Below are 21,242 nucleotides of genomic sequence, written 5' to 3'. Positions count from 1 at the left end.
AGGGAGGGTTCTGCTTCACATTCTGCCACTGTCTGAGGTTTGTTTCATTGGTACAATGGACAGAACCTTCTCTGTGTTGGCAACAAAGCTTTGAAACTGTCTCCCGTGGGAGATGCGCCTGACCTCCTCTCATTCCACCTTCTGAGAAATGGTGAAGAGCATCCTTCTTCATCAGGCTTTTAATGATAATTGAAACTGTGGTTTTATCCCCCTGAATCTGTATATTTGCTCTCTTTACAGACATTGGTGCTGTTTTGTATATTATTATACAAAGTCAATCCTGCATTGAGCAGGGGGTTGGACTCGATGGCCTTGTAGGCCCCTTCCAACCTTACTATTCTATGATTCTATAACAATATGTTGGTGCTGTTTTGTATATTATTATTTTATTTTGTAATTGTTGATGTTGTATTGCTAATTTATGTTGCATTGCTAACTGACTTGCCAATTCTTAGCAGGAAAAGAGCAGAGGGAAAAAAAATACATACTTTTAGTTAGGGATGTTGGCAAAACCTGCAATGGAAATGAGTTCAGATTTCTGTTTATCTGACCTGCGGATTCTGCTGCGAACCAGCTTCTTCTGCACAGATTCTGTGGACTTCCAGATCATTTTTTTTTACTTTGGGGGGAGATTTGCATTACTGCTCATTAGCGCTAATGCATACTTGCAGTAATGTGTTAATGTACCTTAGCGCTCATGAGCATTAGTGAGATTGGGCATTTGCACAAGTGGAAGATAATACTCGTAGAAAGTAATCCAATTGTCAGTGAGTGGCCAATGGAATTAAAGACACCTGACAAACACAGACGGAAAGGATCTAACAAAATCTGTACATCCTTACCTGCAGGTGGATGTGAGCTGTAATTAGATGGTGGGCACACCTCCAAAACCCATGAAGATCCATTAGATTTTGTGCCTCAGAGATGGGTTTTTATATCATTCTGATCACATGGTGGGGCTTGTGTGCAAGACTCATGAGGACCCTGCTTCTGATCCAAGCTTGCGCAGCGTGGTGTGGCCCAGCACGTTGGACCCATGCTGATGTTTATGGTGCACTCCACAGATAAGGGTGTAAAGCATGACTTAACATTTGATTTTAGGTGTTCCGTCTAAAAACGATTAAGATGATTCATGAGGATCCATTCCTCATATACCTGTTGTTGTTCTGTGGGAACACCTTTAGAGGTCAGCGAGTATAGAAGGATGAGAGCTGATTTGATTCTGGATTTGATTGTGGAGTAGGGATGGCAGAGAATTCCGCCACGGATCTCGGGGAGGCCGAATGCCAGTGCATTCGGCCCCCCGAAATCTGTGGTGGAACGGCTTGCCACTCCCCCGCCCCCCCTGCGGATCCCCCCGGGACGAGACTTACCTGGCGCGGATCTTCCGGGCGGTGGCAGCTCTGGTGGCGGCCTCGGCAGTGACTGGTCTTCTGACCGGCCGCCGCCATTTGCAGTTTTTTTTACACACACGTGATAGGCTACGTAAGTTTTTATGTAGCCTAAAACGTCTGGGTAAAAAAAAAAAAAAAAAAGGCATATGCAAATGGCAGCGGCTATGGCCACCGCCATTTGCGTTCCTTATTTTGGGCCGTCTTAAGTCTACATAAATAATTACGTAGACTAAGACGGCGAAAATAAGGGGAACGCAAATAGCGTCCACTACGCTATTTGCATTCCCCTTATTTTTGCCGCCTTAGTCTACGTAAATATTTACGTAGATTAAGACGTCAAAAATAAGGAAAGCAAATGGCGGTGGCCATAGCCGCTGCCATTTGCATATGCCTTTTTTTTTTTTTTTTACCCAGACGTTTTAGGCTACATAAAAACTTACATAAACATTTGCATACGCAGTTCCCCCCCCAGAGCCTTCCACGGTCGGCTCTGGCCTGGCTGGGCCTGGCCAAATGCTCCACGGAGCTGCCGCAGAGCACAGCCGGCCGCGGAGGATTTCGGGGGGGAGGAACGGAGCACCTCCCCCCCGTCCAGGATTCCGGGGGGAGGGATGGAACGCCTCCCCCCCCATAAACATAATCTGCGAACAGGTAAGAGATTTTTGTACATCCCTATTCTGGAGAAAGAGGCCTGGTAAACATATCAGAACAATCCTGGGATGTGAGTGTGGCAGCATGCTGGTGAACAACACTGCCTGACTGCCTCTGCTGTGAGTGAGAGCACTGAAACAACCCAGGGATGTTCTGGCCCCTTGCTGGTTTGTTGTGACATGAAACCTAGAAGTCTGTTTTGTCTGTTCACAATCAACCAAGAGAAATAAGCCATGGTTTGGTTTGGGGTTATTTCTCTGGCTTTTTCTCGAAGATACAAGCCAGACTTCCTTGTTTGCACAGCACAATAAACAACCAAAGGACGAAATATTCCGAGATTATTTAGCTGCTCCCACTCACAGCAGGAGAAGACTGTTACGAGTCCCCTGGGCTGCAAGGAGGTCAAATCAGTCAGTCCTAAAGGAAATCAACCCTGAGTGCTCATTGGAAGGACAGAGACTGAAGCTGAAGCTCAAATATTTTGGCCACCTAATGCGAAGAGAAAACTCCCTGGAAAAGACCCTGATGCTGGGAAAGGCTGAAGGCAAAAGGAGAGGATGAGATGGCTAGATAGCATCACCGATGCAATGAATATGGACTTGAGCACGCTCTGGGAGAGAGCGCAGGACAGGAAGGCCTGGCGTGCTATGGTCCATGGGGTCACGAAGAGTCGGACACGACTGAACGACTGAACAACAACAACAACTCACAGCTGGAGATCAGGCAAAATACACTAGCATGCTCGCTCATTCCTAAAAACCCAGGGTTTTTAAAATAACGATTACACGATCCAGGATTTTCTAGGTTCAGTTCTGAGGATACGTACCTTGAATCAATGCTTTTGTAGTGTAGTGGAATGGTCAAGTACAGGATCAGTAATTTGGTTCAGTGCATGGGCATCTGTGTGATCTATGATTTGACCGTGGTTTCATATACTTCCCATATAAAATCCCTATCCATATTTTTGTGCTGTGCCTGTGCCCACAAGTGGTGGATCTGCAATTTTTCTGGTTCAATCTGTGGAGGCAAATGTATTCTGTGATACCATGGTGTTCTGGGGTATCTTTCTCATAAAAATCATGAGGATCCCTGTGGATCTCTGCCTTGGATCCGTGTTATTGCACTGTGGCTGTGCCCATGTGTGGCAGATCCGTGATTTTTCTGGTCCACCCGTGGAGACAGATGGTGACTGCTCTGTGACTGGATGGTGGTTTGGGGGGTTTAAAAATCATATGAAATCCTGAGGCTCCCTTTTTGATTTCATGGATCCTTGTTTTACTCCCCCCCCCAACCCCCAACCCCCTGGGAAGATTTTGCGAGCCCCAAACCAGCTCTCCTTTCTGAAAGCTCTGGAGAAGGCACGACAAAGAAATGTGTCGGTTGCCTGCCCGATCTTACCCAGTCCCACTTTGTGTAACGTGACTTACTTCCAAGGAAGCGCGCATAGAATTGAAGCTGCTGAGCGTTGGTGGCGCAGGGGCAGAGAAGCCAGGAGCCGGCGCGTTCCCCTTCCGGGCGAAGGGCAGACGTAGGTGGTGGGCGCTTCGGCGGTGGGGGTCCCTCGGGTCTGGGGATGGGGAGCGGGGCAGGAAGGCTCGCCCGGACCCGCTTTGTCCCGCAGCACGCCTCCCGAGCCGCCTGCACTGCGTCGGCCTGGGCTCGAGCCGGCGGGCGATGCGGGCTCCTCGAGCAGGCCGCGGGGGGAAGGGGCGGCTGCGGCGCTGGCGCGGCCCGGGAAGGAGCGCGGGAGCACGCGCGGCTGTGCCCGCCCGCCCGCGCCTCGGCGGCACCGCAGCGCGCGCGGGAGGGGGCGCCCTCGGCTGCCCGCGCCCCGCCGCCGCTCCCGGCCGCCGCCGCCCTCCGCCGGAGCGGCTCCGGGCCGCGGGGACCCGCCGCCTGGCCGAGCATGCCAGAGGATGGCAGAGCTCCGCGCCTCGCAGGCGGCGACGGCGGCGGGCGAGGCTGCGCCGCTGCCGCCCTGCCGCATTCCGGCCGGGCTCGCCGTCGGCCGCTGCCGCAGCAGGGGCGGGAGCGCCGCCGGGGCTCGCTGCGGGCGCTTGGGCCGGGGCGCGCGCGGCGCCCCCGCGGCGTTCCGGCGCCGCTCCGCTCCGCGCCCCGCCGGCGCTGCGCACGAGGCCCGCCGGCTTCGAAGCGGCGCTTCTCGCCGGGCTGTGCTTCTCGCGCGGCGGCTGCCGGCGCCCCGCCCGAGGCTCTTGCCGCGCAGGGTTCGAGGCGCGCAGCCCGGCGCGCGTCTTCGCGGCGTGGGAACCATTGGCCGCGCCGGGACGTCACGAGGAGTACGGGCGCTGCCGGAGCGGTGCGGCGAAGTTGTTCGTCAAGCTGCGGAAGTTTCCGCTCAGGGAAGGCGGAGGAGGCAGCCGAGCAGAGCCGCGGGACTGCCGCAAGGCGCTGGTGTTTTTTTAAGCGTGTATGTTTGCGAGTCTTTCCATTCACATTGACGGATTCTTAGGAGCCGGGCTGCATTCTGGAAAGAGTCGCATTACATTTAACGTCGCTGGAGTAGAAAGCGTGATTGTGGTTTTCACAGTTCGCTGCGCGCGCGCGCGTGCCTGTGTGTGTGAGGGGGGGGGGAAGCCTTTTTACGAATATGCTTCTTATCCCTCTACAGTACCTGCCCGTTGCCCCCGAAGTGAGCTTTGTTCCTTAAAAAATAAATAAATAAAGAGGAAGGGGCCAGTCCAGAGCAAGTGGGAAGTCCGCGGACGTTGCTGAGTCTGCGTTTCAAGCCATCTCGCCCTAGTCACCACATTTATTTATTTATCGCATCGGGGGAAAGTGTGTGACTGCAGCCGCAATACAGCAGCGGCGGCGGCGGCGGCGGCGGCGGCAGGACCGGAGGAGCGCGGTCACAACCCGAGAAAAGCGAAGGAGCTGCATTGAAGGCGGAGGAAGCAGCCGCGGAGGGGATCCCGGGCACAATGAGCTGGGAGGGTGCCTAGAGACCCTCGCCATCTTTGTTCCTTGATACATCCAGAGACTTTGTTCCTCACTTGCACCCTTTCTCCCAAATGACCAGCACCCTGTATCACTTCCTTCCTCCAGCCTGGGCACCCTCCACCCCACCCCACGCCTTGAGCCTTGAGCTTCCCAGCCTTGGTATCCGTTCTCAGTCCTTTGCTCTCCTGCTCCCAAAGCTGGCCATCGCAGGACCTCATCTCTCCTCCGCACGCATGCCGTAACTCTGCATCTAAACCCAGTGGCTGTCTCCGCAGAGGTTCTCTGTTCTTCACTCTCCTTCGCCTCTGGGGGCTTATTTTGGAACGCTTCTCCTTCGACGCCCCATCAAGCCTTCCAGCCTTCCTGTGCCTCCCACCCTTTTCCCACCATGACTGTGATGGCTGGGGACGTCGTCGATGAAACGTCTGCTTTGCCCGGCCACCCTCAGGACAGCTACCGGCCTGCTGCTCATGATGACCACGAATGCTGTGAGAGGGTTGTGATCAACATTGCTGGCCTTAGATTTGAGACCCAGCTGAAAACTCTTGCCCAGTTTCCCAACACGTTGTTGGGTAACCCAAAGAAACGCATGCAGTACTTTGATCCACTGAGGAATGAATACTTCTTTGATCGGAACCGGCCCAGCTTCGATGCCATCCTCTATTACTACCAGTCGGGAGGGCGGCTCCGCAGGCCCGTTAATGTGCCCTTGGACATGTTCTCTGAGGAGATCAAGTTCTATGAGCTGGGAGAGGAGGCCATGGAGAAGTTCCGGGAAGACGAAGGGTTCATCAGAGAGGAAGAGAGGCCCCTGCCTGAGAGGGAGTATCAGCGGCAGTTATGGCTCCTCTTTGAGTACCCCGAGAGCTCTGGGCCAGCCCGAGTCATCGCAATAGTCTCTGTCATGGTGATCTTGATCTCCATTGTGATCTTTTGTCTGGAGACTTTGCCAGCATTGAAAGAACAGGAAAGGGACTATGCAGGTCCCCAGAACCGCAGTGACAACTCCACCACGTTTTACAAATCCAATATCTTTACCAACCCCTTCTTTATCATGGAGACCCTATGCATCATTTGGTTTTCTTTTGAGTTGGTGGTGCGCTTCTTCGCCTGCCCCAGCAAGCCTGAGTTCTTCAAGAACATCATGAACTTCATTGACATAGTGGCCATCATCCCGTACTTCATCACTCTGGGTACGGAGATGGCCGAGCAGGAGGGGCCTCAAAAGGGGGAGCAGGCCACCTCTTTGGCCATCCTGAGAGTCATCAGACTGGTAAGAGTCTTTAGAATCTTCAAACTCTCCAGACATTCTAAGGGCCTTCAGATTCTGGGACAGACCCTCAAAGCAAGCATGAGGGAGTTAGGCTTACTAATCTTTTTCCTCTTCATTGGGGTGATTTTGTTCTCCAGCGCGGTGTATTTTGCTGAAGCTGAAGAACCTGACACTTGTTTCGACAGCATCCCTGATGCTTTCTGGTGGGCAGTGGTATCCATGACCACTGTGGGATATGGTGACATGTACCCTGTGACAATTGGAGGCAAAATCGTGGGCTCCTTGTGTGCCATTGCTGGTGTGCTGACAATTGCCCTGCCAGTACCTGTCATTGTGTCCAACTTCAACTACTTCTACCACCGAGAAACAGAAGGGGAAGAACAGGCTCAGTTACTTAAAGTTAGCTCTCCTAATTTAGCATCTGACAGTGACCTGAGTCGCCGTAGCTCCTCCACAATCAGCAAATCTGAGTACATGGAAATCGAAGACGATATGAATAATAGCATAGACAATTTTAGAGAGGCTAACCTCAGAACTGGCAACTACACCATAGCCAACCAAAACTGTGTTAATAAAAGCAAGCTGCTGACTGATGTTTAAAAACATCTAGAAAAGAAAACACTGGCAGCTTGAAGACTTTAAGTGACTGGCAGTCACCCTTTGTAGATGCTTTATGAATAGTCTTTGAATGCTTTACCTCGTAAATGCGTTGTTGCATTGCGAATTTTTGCTCAGCGATTCAAGAAGCTTTCAGGATCCATGAAAGATATTCACATTTTTGGTTGTTGTTTTTTAAAGGGTATTTTTCAATTGGTATGAATGGTTAATTATAAGTCTATAAGGCTAGCCTAGTTATTAATAAGAGTTGTATGCTTCTAGCCCTAGACATTTTCCCCATTACTTTCAGTTGTTTAATTTTTAAAAAATCATCTCAAGAGGACTCTTACAAATATTTAAAATATGCATGGATTCCAGGAAAAGTTTCTACAAAAAAACAAACACACTGCACAATGCATCCAAGAAAATGCATCCAAACAATATTCAGCAGTAATGTGCAGTAAATGTTTGCCATTCTCTAGATTGACTGACATATATATTTCCTTCCTTTGTGAAAGGTTTTGTAGTTCTGATCTACAGATCCACACAGCACCTTATAAAAAATATGCCAGGTCTTTTTGTTTTTTTGCTGTGTACACATTTAAAGAATGATTCTATGGAGGTGGGGGAAGAGACAGAACATCTGCAATGCTGCTAAGGTTTCTTAAATGCAGATGGTTTCACTGTACTTTTTCCCCTTCTCCGGAACTGGATGCAAACCTTTTTAGCTCCTTTGTTGCAAGATAGCACAATAGAATTTAATATAGCATGTTTGACTTTGATACTATCTATTTTATAACTGCATGCCTGGAACATTACCTCAGACAATAGGGGATAAGCTTTTGTTTGAACTGATCTAATTTAAAATAGGCCCTTTTTTGTTTTGATTTGCATTCACCAAAAGTGCACTCCTTTTTATTTATTAAGTATCTGATTAGTAACTTAAAGTACTGTATTTAAGTGCGTATGTTAGTTAAACGGGAACAATAACTTTTGGAGATCAAAGCATGTTCAAATATTCAGCATTATGGCCTACTTGACTAAGGTGTAGCTCAATTAATGCATGATTTCAGTAATAAATACAAAAAAAAATGTTTGTTGGGACTGAGGGACAGGAAGTGCTCACCAGAGGGACTTGATGGTTTTCCTGCATTGCTCAGGGAAAGGAATTGGCTTCTGTCCAGGCCTTGTTGGAAAGTCACATATCGCAACCCTTAGAGGGAAAGTTATAAGGAAAATTAAGAAATCCAGTTTATATATAACAATGCCTAACTATTCTGTATTTCCTAGAGCAGAGAAAAGGTGCAGAAGCATGCCTTTTGGTGCATTCTTAGAATGTAAAATGAAACTTAGCTATTGTATGCATCCAAATTGCAGCCTAGTTCTTTTGCAATCATACTTTGAACCTTAGAGAGTTTTGTACTCCCCTAGGACTTGCTAAAGATACTCATCCAATTGATTTTAGATAGTTGCCTAGTGCCTTTATCCTTACAGCCACCGAACTGCTGAAAGTGCCTCTGTGAAAAGAGCTAATCCTGCGTAGGCCTGGCTGAGTCAGCTGGGCAATATCAGGACCCTCCTGTGCCGAGCGCAGGCACGGCCGAAAGAGCAAGGCAGAAAGACAGTGTATGAAGCAGAGAGGCAGGAGAAGCAGGCAAGGACCTCCAGCACTCGTGTGCCCCGGCTTCCTCCTGTGCGTTCACCTCCGCAACATTGCAGCCCAGCCTTTGCCAGATAAGCTGAAATCACTCAAGACTCCGCGTTTCACTAGCTTGCTTAGAGGGCCTGGGCTTTCCTGCAGGGTTTGGGGGCAAGAAGGGATGCCCCCCCATGGCTCTTTGGCTGCCTGTCCTGAAACACAGGAGGAGGAAGCAAGGGACCATCCTTTGCAGCAGCTCTGCAGGGAGCCAGGTCAGACAGCTGCCCTTTGGATCTCTTCCACCCTGTTCTGTCCTGCCCAGATGGCTTGGATTTTAAACCTCATCTCCCTGAAATTCTCTCACCCACTGTAATTTTCCTCCTGTTGTGTTTTTCTGGAGGTTTCAGAATTTTCTGACAGAAGGCATTTTCTGCAAAGTGCAAGTCCTGAAGCTATGGGCCACAGAAGACAATTTTAACGGATAGAGGCACTAATCTTTTAACATTTTTAATTTAAAAAGTCAGAGCTGAGGATTCTCCACCCATCCTTAGCATATGGCCATTTGCTTTCAAACATCTTTTTCTCCATTGCAGAGACTCCAGAAAACAAGAACATTAATTCTGCAGTTTTGCACAAGTCTGATATGTCAGGTGTACAGAAAGATGCAATTTTGTGGCTTTGTGATTCAAAATGATGGAAAATATTTGTCAGGAGCAGAAGGACCTCTTAAATACTGATTGATTTTTTTTAAAGGCACTACATTTCAGACAGGAATCCTCTCCCCCCATTTAGTCACCCCCTCCCTGCAGAGTGCTAGATTTGGTGGTCCAGCCTAGACGTCCCCAGATTCCCAAAATTTAGGAAAGGCATCCCTATGTTAACCCGACTTGCAGGTTGCATTTAATTGCCTCAGCAATAATCAGCCCAGTGTCATGTGGGGTCATTGATCAGGAGGTGCCACCTGAGAGAGGATGAGGCCTCGGTTGGGCAGTTTAGCGAGTTGATGTGCTGAGTGGTTGGGCTATCCGCACCTTAAATTATCTGCTGGACTGACCCTTATTCTGCATGTTTAAGAGAAAGTACTGCATGAAGTGGTTCAGCTTATGGCTCCCCACTCGCTCACTCACTCACTCCCTGCCTGCTTTTGCTTTTATCGGGGATGGGTAAATCGTTAGGGCTGGGGTGGGGGTGGGGCGGCTTGGGGAATATGATCATTGCTTATTCACTTATCGTTTATGACAAAGAAGCTAGTCTAATATGGAGTACAGGGAGTAACCTCATGTAGCATAGGCGTGCATTTCTTCCAGCACAGTTCTTCCTCCCCTTAAGAGCAAACGCGCTGCTTTGCACTCTACGTGCTGAAATGTCTTTGTAGGCCTGAAGGTGCACTGAACTGTTACCTGATTCTTAGCAATACACTCTTGTTTTTAATTTTCCTTTTCTGCCATATTTCTTTTTGGTGACTGGATGGTCTCAAAAAGTAGGTGTGGGAGTCGCCCCGGCAGGGTGGGCTGAAATAGACATGGCCAAAGTAGAGCAAAATTAGAGGCCTTCCGCTCATGCCGGCAGATTGGCCATCACAGTGCTGGAGCCAGGTCTTCCCAGTGCTGGCGTAATTTCATGGCTGGTGACATTGTGCTGACACATTGAGCATTTCTGGACTAATTCAGGCTGAATCAGGGTCACGATCAGGTTGTAGGTTTAGTAGGTTGTTTGTTTAAATAAGTGCAAAATTTTCCAAGGCCCGGAATTTGTTGACATTTCCGTATCCTTATTCTTGGTCCATGAGGAAATGTAGTGGCCACTTCAGACAGCGAATTTTGTGTGCCATTAAGGACAGTAAAATTGGGGATGGGTCTGACACTTGAAATATACTCTACTGGGAAGTTCTCTTACCTAAACCTAATAGAAGTGAGCCAGAAATGTGCAGGGCGTGGTATTGCTCTTGTGCAGCACTTTCAGCGTGGCTTGCCCAGGATGCCCCGAGTTAATTAGTGGAAGAAGGGTGCCATTCGGATTTTCTGTGTGAGGTATCAACATGTCTTGGGATAGCCCTTTGCTGACACTGAAGAAATCAACATCACCTGGGCAATATAAGAGAGAGAATTTGCAGTCTTATTTTCTGGCAATATATTGCACTATTCTTTTTTTTTTTTTTAATGTGTTGGAGTACATGTAGTCTTATCTGTTTCCCAAGGAGATGACAGTTAGTGGAGTCTCTGAAAAACAGTGTTAAATAACATGTATAGGAGTAGGGCTGATGATGTGTGATTCCTATAGAAGGATGGGAGGTAAAGCTAAATAAGACCACACTATATCACTATGCTTAAAAAACAAAAACAAAACAATTTTGTGGGATTCTATTGATATCTCTTTAGCTCCCATGAGATCAATATTTTTTTATGATCACATGAGCTATTGTGATTTGGGGTTATCTCCACTGACATTCCTTCCTTTTTTAACGGTGATAGATAAAATAAGAGAATTGGGGACAGGCATTATTGGTTTCAGTGGAATCTCATTTGTATTGGATACTAAATAGATAGCAGCCCTATTCAGGCATTGTTTTACCAGGTATAATCAATGTGCAAGGAGAGGGGTGCTCCAGCCGCTCCCCCTCCACTGTTGCATCCACGCTCTCCACTTGTGGAGGATGGTGGCTGAGGAGTGAGCTTCCTCTGAGGTGCTGACGTGAGGTGCTCCCTGTGAGCAGGAACGCTGGAAAATCTGCCTTCTGGCTCACATGGAAAGAGGGGGCTCTCCTGTTCAGGCAGTCGGCCTCCACAAGCAGAGGGCAGTAGCTGTGGTGATGGAGAGGGGCCAGGCTGAAGCGCCCCATGCCCTCATGCATTGATTATACCCGATAAAGGAACACCTGAATAGGGCTAATTTCCACTAACAGTCCCATGTATTTTGGTAATTGCTTGGCCTGGCCTGGTCTGCACGAACAGCAGATGATGTCAGGGTGGAAACTGAGCCCAGAGAGCCTCAGAGCAGTTCGGATTCTGAGGAGGAACAGCTATCCGTGGGAGAGGGGCCAGCTCATCCCTCCCAGGCTCAGCACCTGGCAGAGATTCCTCCTGCCGGCATTCCAGAGATGGAGAGCGACCCGGGTAGTGAGGGAATGCAGGAGGGGGGCTTCTTAGATGCTCGATGCAGACGCAGGGAGCGACGAGCGATGGAGGGCGTGGAAAGGAGGCGTAGCGCCCGTTTGGCGTGCAAGCAACGGCCACCTCCCATGGACCCAAGGGAAGGAGGGAGGATCTCTCCCTAGCCCATAAGTTCTGGGTCTTCAAGTGACTCTCTTTCAAACGGGGATCTACTGGCTACTTGAAACTTAGGCTACTCTGATGTTCCTTGCTTAGTCGCTGGTGATTAGCATCTGAAAGAGTCATTAAGTTGTAAAAGGATTAAAGCTTTGAAAAGAAATCCTTTCGTCTGTGTCTTGAGTTGGCTATTGGAATCTACTGGGAGAAACCGCCAGAGCGCTTCTGACAGATGAAGTGGCAAAACCGTTCCTGGACTATACCACTTCAAAGTGAAGGTGATAATGGTGGGGGTTGGATAGTTTGAACTCCATCCCCTTAAAAAATTACGCGTACTTTATCAGGGAGAAGGCCAGTCTGGAATCCTTCCCTCTGGTATCTACGCCTAGTTCATACTGAGGGGGATAAAACTGTGTCTAGATTGTACCACTTCAGAATACAGGTGAGGGCATATATGACTAAATGATACAAACGTTCCCTGCACGTGGAAGATCAGCATGTCAGAGAGGAGGGGTCTAATCTAACTTTCTCCTTGACATGCTAGTTTTCCATGATCAGGGATTTTTTTCATGGTGTAACACTGAGGCACATGTGAGTCCCCACCTGTACTCTAAAGTGGTATGGCCGAGACACAGGTTTACCACCTTAGTAAGAACTAGGGCCTAGTTTTTGATGTACAGGGAGTTTTTTAAATACATGAGGGAGCATTCAACCATGTGACTCCTCTGTCTCTGGTCTGCTGAGGTATAGTCCAAGAAATGTTGTATCATGTCATCTGCTGTTGCCCAGGCTATTAAATATTTGATGTTGGCAGCTGAAGGATGTACAGAGTTCATTAGAGTCCTTTCACTAACTATACTAAATTTTCACTAAAAATATAATGCTGGCTTCTAAGAACTTTAAGATTAGTGCTGTGCCGAAAATTTCTCCCACATGTTATTTGACCATTCTTGTTTGGTTTGACAGAAATGAAATTGCTTTTGAAAAGGAATTCATAGAAGAAGAAATTTTGGAGAAATTCTCATGGGTTGGGTTCAGGGTTCTTGTGCTTACCTTACTTACAAGATGGCTGAGGAGTGTGTGTGAATGTCCTGTCTTTCATTGCACAGTCATCTCTCTGGCAGTCTGTAGCCTCCTCAGCTTCCCACGCTTCAATTAAAGCCCAGGGGAAGACATCATGAGTTAATTTCCCCCCCCCCCAGGTCTTTTTCAGATCAGGAAGTGCAGGAAGCCTGGGAGACTGCAATGGAGAGATGTGTAATAGAAAGGAAAATGCAGACAGTACCCTCAGCCACCTCACAGTGATTAGGTAAGGTCAAAAACACCACCAAAAGAAATTCAAAATAAATTATACAATGCCCTGAGAATGAGGCAGAAAAAATGGAAGCCTCTTTCTTAGGGTAAGAAACTTTCAGGACACTGGAGCTCAGATTTTGGCACATCATTAGCTCCAGCTCTTCCCTGCAGCTGGATGCAACAGTGCTGCCTCCCTCACACCCACTACAGGACTTTCAGGGAAGGAGTGGTGTTACCTGCATCTGCATTACAGACAAGATGTATCTACAATCACCCCTCAGAAATTTAACATTTGGAAGACCCCAGGGAAGGTGCTGAACCCTGAAGAATGGCAACTAGAGCTGAGACAAAATTTCTCAGAAGGCATTTTCTCAGAAAAGTCCTGCGATTTTCTTTTCTTACCCCCCCTAGAAATAAAAGGCCACTTCGTAGGAGTTTCTCTAAATTCTCTTTGCGATGTTCTTTTTTTTGGTGGCTGCATTGCCTCTCCCCACCCCCAATGGCCTGAAATGATGCTAGGCATGGGGCAGTGTGGAAGATGCAAAACGGGGGCCAGGCTGCCAACACAGTTGAGTCTGTTGTCACTTGCAGTGGCAGTGCAAAAAACAAACCTAAAACCCTTAGGAAAAGAAAGAAGCTGTGCTGCAGCCCTTGCCAATGGTGAACCCTACCTGTGAGAAACTGCTGGAGAGCTTCTCCTGCCGCTAGAGAAATTTGATGAAGTTATCCCCCCAATTTCTCTTCCCACAACTAGGGTGGAGAATTTTGAGAGGCCATTTGTGCACAGCTCAAGTTAAGGGGTGTGTGTGTGTCTGCAGCCCTATGTCGGCGTGCGTCTAATCGTGAGTAGGGCAAACATGTATAGCGGACATGGATGCATACACAAGTCCTGCCCCCAGTGTCCCTGCATGCCTAGTTTCCAGTTAGACTTTTGCGCAAGGAGTGCTAATGTCTGTATAGGACTCTGTAAGGGCGTTCAGGTGAACATGCTTACACATGTTCCGTGACTGGAAACCCTGATAAGGCAGGGTTTGTGATCACAGAGCCTCTGTAAGTGTGGGCTGAACAATGTGGGCAGGGGTTGAGAGCATGCCTGCACCCCACACTTTCACCTGACACGTAACAGGTGAATGGCTGCAGGATGTATGTGTGTATGTGTATGTGTGTGTGTGTGTGTGTGTGTGTGTGTGTGTGTATATTCCCTGCCTGGTGTATTTAGCCTTTTGTACAACTACATGTCTCAGCACACATGTAAGTAATTACAAGACTGATTTCCTTACAGTGGAGCCATTACTCAGCACACGGAGAGAGAAGTGAAGCAGCATCAGCATTCCTTCACCTCTCACGTATTGTCTAGGTACAGCCATTATCCGCTCATTAGGTTATTTTATTTTATTTGTTGTAACTCTAGCACAGGTTAAACATAAGGCGTAATTTACAATGTTAAAAAATAAAATAGAGGTGACCTAGGGTACATCTTGCCAAACCACCATTCAGATGTTAGACAATACAATTCTGGAACCTTCACAAATGCAATTTTTATTTCATACAGCTTGAATTATTGATTGAGAAATTTCCCCTACAAAGCTGAAAAGTATGGTTTCAAGGTGCTTTTTACTAAAAAATTGCATGAGTTGTCTTTTAGAAAACCCAGTACTTCCTATGAGTAATTTCTGTGGTATTGTTAGAACCCATTACAGAAAAGTAAAACCCAATTTGTCTTCCTTTTTTAGAGACCATTTTGTCCCATGGTTAGTTAGAACTGACAGTTCTATTGTATATAGCATTGCTGGTCTTTTTTAAATTACATTTTAATTTCAGGACAAGTTGATTTTAAAAGGCAGGCATATGTGGCATGTATTTTGTTATTTCCTGAAATGGTTCTAGGTATTAACTAGAATTTATCATGATCTTTATTTTAATTGACAAATCTGAACTTATTTTATTTTTTTCCTCTTTTTCTTTTCTTTTTCTGGATGCTGAATGATGCATCAATAAAGCCAGATACATGTACGATCAGAAAATAGCATGCCTTGACTTTTTCAAGAAATGTAATCAGTTTAAGATTTTTACTCCAATTTTGTTTAAAAAACAAAAACTTGTTGATCATTTGTTCGACCTCCTCTAGACATAATATATATGAGTTACTAGTTTTAGAGTCTTCCCTGTCCAGCCTTTACTGTCACTTGAATACAATTGAATTATTTGGGGATATATTTATCTTTGATGAAATTGTCGTTTCAATGGCATATCTAAAATGTGATTGGAATCAAACGTATATTTTACTTTTATACAAAAGCTTTTAAAAAGGATATTTTTATGACTAAATTCAACAAAGAAGAAAATATTAGAACATGTTTTCCCCCCCCTTTCCAAGTCATGTAAACACATTTGCCCCAACTCTCCCCAGCACATTGGTTTGCAACTATGTAAATAACAGCTTTGGGTAGGGATGTATGTGGATTCTTTGACATACCTCTCATTTTAATGATTAATGTTGAACGAAGGCATGGAATGCTTTTTTGCAGAAATGTGCACTATCAGGGCAACAAACCATTGAAGCTGACATGGGTCTATTGGTTTCCATAATTTGCAGATTGCTTACACTTTGAGTCAAGTATGAACCTCATTGTCATATTACTGCTGATTTGACTTAACCATAGCTGAAATAGTTTGGTTTGTCAATTTTTAGGACAGTGAATGTTATGAGTTTATATATAAAATATACAAAGTGCATAGTTTTCATCTATGCAATTTTACTTGCTTCTGTCACTTTGATCATCTGTTCATACTTGGCATCTATTAAAGATAATTTTTAAGGATCTTACTCAGGAATACTGTGACTGGTTTATTGTCTGGAGTCCCGTTTTTCTCCTGTCCATTCCAAGGAGCTCCGTTGCAAAGATTTGGGGAGTGTGTGACTAGCAAGAAAAGGGTGGAGGAAAGCAGGATTTGAACTTGGAGAGGATTGGACCAAACAAGAGTCTGTGAGGGGAAAGAGAGAATGGGCAGAGGAGAGCTGCACATAGCCAAGACTTGCGGAGGTTTGAAATTGCACATTGATGCCAAATCTTTGGCAATAGGCATGTAATAAAAGTGAAAAGGGCTACCTTCCTCTTTCTTTCACCAGAATGGTATTCTTACAAACAGGGCTTTTGTGTATGTGGAGTAGATGATTGATGGAGTTGTGGAAATGGACTGGTGATAGGTCTGATGTCTAAACAAAACACTGGTTCATTGCTGCTACGTTGAGCCAAATGGCACTTAAATTTGGACCTTCTAAAAATTGTTGATTTGTATGGGAACCAACTGACATTTGGAAGATTCTTAACCTGCCAATACAGAACGTTCAGTCGAGATATTGTCCAAATAATTTTTGATCCTCTCTGCAATTTCAGAGGGTAATCTTATAGTTGGTTATGTTAATGTGTGTAATCATTTAAATACTAGCTATATTTACATTTTATGCATTAGCCATGGGGAATAGTATCTGCTGTTCTGTCAACCATAGTTGGGAGCATACGTCCCTTAAGAACCAAACTAAACAAAATATTTGTGAAGCCTTAATCATAATCCTACTCTTTGTGTCACATTACTGTGTATCTCTCCACTACATAAAATAATAACCTTTTTTCTTTTCATTTTAAGCACATCACATTTAGCACTGTGGCAAAATATTATTGCTACTCCTGATGTATCATTCCTCGCCCGCCTTAGGTACCGTTTTGGGCCCAGGAAGCGTTTGAGATGGGCAGTGCAGCTAGCATGTTCTGTTGAACCGTTTTCATTCTCTGTAGCCCCATGCAGGCATTATAAAATTGAGAGCACGGCGGGGACACCACACGAGCCCCCCCCCCCAGCTCTCCCATGACCAGGAAGGTCTGAAGAGCGATCGCAGCCACATCCAGCTAAATGCCGTTGCGGTGCTCCATGCCATCAAGGCCCCGGCGCAGTCCGGGTCTCCTAATTGTGGGGAGGGCTGTGCAGCCATCTTGGGAGTGGAGGGATCAGAGATAGTCTGTTTGTCCCCATGCCCCCGTTAGGCTCTCAGTTTTGTCCCCACATGCTCATTTTCAGTCCTTGGCATTGTGTGTGGCAGCACATCACTAGTCCCTTTAGGGCAGGACAGGGAGGTAGGGAAACAAATTCAGACATGGCCTTGGACGGGTTAAACAGTTGGCCACAACTGCCTGCAGTCCGATCCCATCCTGGCGTGCCTCATGGGGGGGAGGGGCAGGAGTCAGAGGCACACCCCATGGTGCAGACCGTTAAAATGAGCCCCTTTCTGCTTCCCTGGAGTGTGGCCTAGATTGCAGCTTCATGCTGAGCTGGGTCTTAATGCCACCCCCCATGATACCTTAGGGGGAACCCCTCTTGAAGGGGAAAACAGGGTGCCCAATCTCGTTCCCCATACCATCCAGCCCAATGCCTTCCATGCCTACAAAGTTGGGACTTAGAACCAAAAACGTTATAACCAACCTTACAGTTATACTTGTCAAGCCAAACAAATGCAAATATCACTGAGTTAATATTCTTGCAGTGTGAAAGACGGAAACCCTGCACCAAGGTGCCAATCTGTGTGCAGGTAAAATTCCTCCCCAACCCCATTAACAGGCGACTAAACGTAATTCATGGCAAGAAGTGAGCTACCCTGGAGTGGGTGGGTGGGACAGTTGGCAATGGCAATGCTGAAGCCACATGGGAGGCCCCACTGGCAATGGCCTCCGGCAGACCAGAGGGAGAGACGTCTTCCCTCCAGTCTGCCAATAAGGCCCTGTTCTAGGGATGTATGAAAGTCACTTAATTTTCGTGGATTCTGTTCATGGGAGGGGGAGGTGCTCCGTCCCTCCCCCCGGAATCCTTGACGGGGGGGAGGTGATCCAGTCCTCCCCCCTGGAATCCCTGATGGTCGGCTCTGCTCCGCAGCAGCTCCACGGAGCAGCCGGCCAGGGCCGTCCGCAGCCGGATTTCCGGCTGCGGACTGGCTGGTGAGGATGCAAATGGCGGCCACCATAGCGGCCGCCATTTGCGTTCAGCCAGGCAGCCGTGATAGGCTACGTAAGTCTTTACGTAGCCTATCACGGCTGGGCAAAACAACAACAACCCAGCATACGCAAATGGCGGCAGTAGCTATGGCGGCTGCCATTTGCGTTCCCTATTTTTCGCCATGCTAGCCTACGTAAATATTTACGTAAGATAAATCGGCGAAAAATAGGGAACGCAAATGGCGGCCGCCATAGCCGCTGCCGCCATTTGCACACGCTGGGTTTTTGTTTTTGTTTTGCCCAGCCATGATAGGCTACATGAATTCTTATGTAGCCTATCACGGCTGAAAGGATGGAAATGGCGGCGGCAGCAGCCCGGCTGCGGCTGGCCGGGAGACCAGCTGCCGGAGTCTCCGCCGCTGAATCCGCCGCCGAATCCACCGCATCCGCCCCAGGTAAGCTCCGTCCCAGGGGGATTCCACGGGGGGGGGGGTTGGGGGGGCAGGAGGCCGTTCCGCCACAGATTCCGGGGGGCCGGATTCTGAAGAATCCAGCCTCACTGGAATCCGTGGCAGAATTCTCTGCCATCCCTACCCTGAGCCGATCTAGCCCTTAGCTGGCCTTGATGCTGCTGCTGTGGCTCAGCTGGCCCCCCAATCAGGACCGTGGGCCACCATGATGTCGAACCCCAGTGAGCCGGCAGGTGCATTTGTGTGTGGCAGCGCCTAGCTAGTCCCTTCAGGGCAGGACAGGAAGGTTGGAGAACAAATCCAGACATAGACGTGGGCGGGTTAAATGACTGGCCGCAACGTTATTGGTTCAGCTTGGGATAGAGATGGCGGGAGATCCGTTATGTTAAAATTGAATAGTCTTATAATTTTATCCTCACGGTGAAGCAATATAAACTTGGGATGATTGGTCTGAGGTCACAATGCAGCTGGCATGGCATGTAGGAGAAGAGTAGAAGAACGGAAATACCTTAACAGGATTGATTGCATCAGCTTACAGCTGCAGTATAGATGACATTAAGTTATATTCCACCATTGTTTCCTTTCCATGTAGAGGAATGCACTGTTGTGCATGATGAAGCATTTTCTCTATCATAGAAGAATATAGGGCAACTCTGCATGTGCTATGTACACACTGAGACTGCCAGGAACAGTAATTTATTAGGTGTTTGTGATCGCAAAGTTATCACAATAAATTCATGGTAGGTTTAGTGATGCTGCTGAAACTCAAAACTAGTCGGCTCATAAGTCATATCTTGTCAGCTTGTAATTTTCAAAAGCATAATGAGCCCTTACTTCATTTCAATGAACTTTAATAATTTTGTAATTCAAACCAAAATTGATCTGCATGATTCTGCATGATTACTCACATGCTCAGGATATGATTTCCTCTCCTTTCCTTTTCTTTTCTGAAGGGAATGAAAAAGTCCCATTTGCAATGCACATAAAAAGTTGGGTGAAAAAAGCACCATATTATGCACACCACATTCCTATGATGATGTGTATATTTTGTGATGTGTATATGGAAAAATTCAGAGATAATTCAAAAACTCATTGTAACAGAATTTTCTTCTAAATTATCATGTTGGATTTGTAACTAGGTGAGAGAATTTCAAATTATGACAGACTCAGTTCATCCATTATCATGTGGGCTTATCATGACTGCTTAGATGACCACTTCGCAATTTGCACTGCTCAGCCCAGAAGCTCACTGCTCAGTTTTATTATGTAAATTGGCCTTGATTTTCGTCCCGTGTTTAATATATTCTAATACGGACAGTCTGGAAGAGCCAGTATTTTCCTTGTTTTTATCCCTATGTGTTGTAGGATTAACAGCCCTGTATTACAGTTAAGTACTCTGAATGAAATCTGATGTAGCTCACTGAGACTTCTTGGTTAGTATGCTTAGAATTGCAGCCTAGTTAGTATGTCCTTGTTAAGCATACAGTTAGTATGCTTAGAATTGCATTTATTTATTTAGTAGATTTATATCCCAATTTTAAACTAGAGTCCTCAAGGTGGCTTACAATATTTATAAAACACAACAGGTAAAAGAACCACATGCTAAAACCCCCCCTGAACAATACAACCAGCTCTAGGTACCAGAGCCAGGATAGTCCTTGCCACAGAGTAGTTGATGTCATTTGGTCCTGTGGGGAAGGGCTGCAACTGGCACTTTCCCTGATGTTGTCTTTGCCTGACCCTATCCCCCTCACTCCTTCCTATGACAGCCAGGGCCCCAGTCCATCCCACCTTCCATGCAACAAGGCATTGTCCTGGACAAGAGAGAGCTTCAGCTATGGGGCGGTATAGAAAAGCAACAAAATAAATAAATAAAATTGAATGGGGATGCTTATCCCTGTCTGTATCAACCAAAGTACTCTGCAAATTTAGTGAGGCCTGGATGAGAGATGGATACACGTCCATGTCTGCGCTGGCTGTGCAGGCAGCTCACATCCTAAGCAAGGCATGTAAGTGCAGAAACGCACTTTTATGTGGGAACCCTCCTTGCTGGATCAAGATGACTGTGCCATAATGGAAAGCACTGCATAATGGTTACTTGCCGCAGTCATTGTCTAATATTTCAGTGGTTGAAATCTGTTGCACAACTGTCAGCATATCTGATCATGCCCCTTCATGCAAGTGATCACAGTGGCAACTTGAGAAGAGAAGACTGAGGGGAGATACGATAGCGCTCTTCAAGTACTTGAAAGGTTGTCACAGAGAGGAAGGCCAGGATCTCTTCTCGATCATCCCATAGTGCAGGACACGGAATCATGGGCTCAAGTTACAGGAAGCCAGATTCCGGCTGAACGTCAGGAAAAACTTCCTGACTGTTAGAGCAATACGACAATGAAACCAATTCCCTAGGGAGGTGGTGGGCTCTCCCACACTGGAGGCGTTCAAGACGAGGTTGGACAGCCATCTGTCGAGAATGCTGTGACTTGGATTCCTGCATTGAGCAGGGGGTTGGACTCGATGGCCTTGTAGGCGCCTTCCAATCCTACTATTCTATGATTCTATGAACTGTGGCATTTGGTGAAGGCTGGAGGAAGATCTCTTGAACATCTAAGGTCTGACTTCTTAATTCTTTGTATTTATTAAAATATTAGCAAGATGCCTGCCATTATGATGTAGGGTGTGTGTGGAGGGAGGGCTTGTGTGGTACAGGTAG

General features: G+C 47.0%; 1 protein-coding gene across 1 annotated transcript; it reads left to right on the top strand.

Moving 5' to 3' along the window:
- The first annotated feature begins 5,391 nt into the window (after positions 1–5,391).
- Positions 5,392–6,876, top strand: LOC146340313 (potassium voltage-gated channel subfamily A member 1). The gene has a single exon (XM_084811864.1). The coding sequence runs from the start codon at positions 5,392–5,394 to the stop codon at positions 6,874–6,876; it is 1,485 nt and encodes a 494-aa protein (XP_084667990.1).
- The last annotated feature ends 14,366 nt before the right edge of the window (positions 6,877–21,242 follow it).

This window comes from Heloderma suspectum, chromosome 7, assembly GCF_057233095.1.
Source record: "Heloderma suspectum isolate Gila_16-S chromosome 7, 16-S_ref, whole genome shotgun sequence".
NCBI classification, from domain to species: domain Eukaryota; kingdom Metazoa; phylum Chordata; class Lepidosauria; order Squamata; family Helodermatidae; genus Heloderma; species Heloderma suspectum.
The sequence above is the reverse complement of the archived record's forward strand: the minus strand, read 5'-3'. Positions and strand labels throughout refer to the sequence as shown.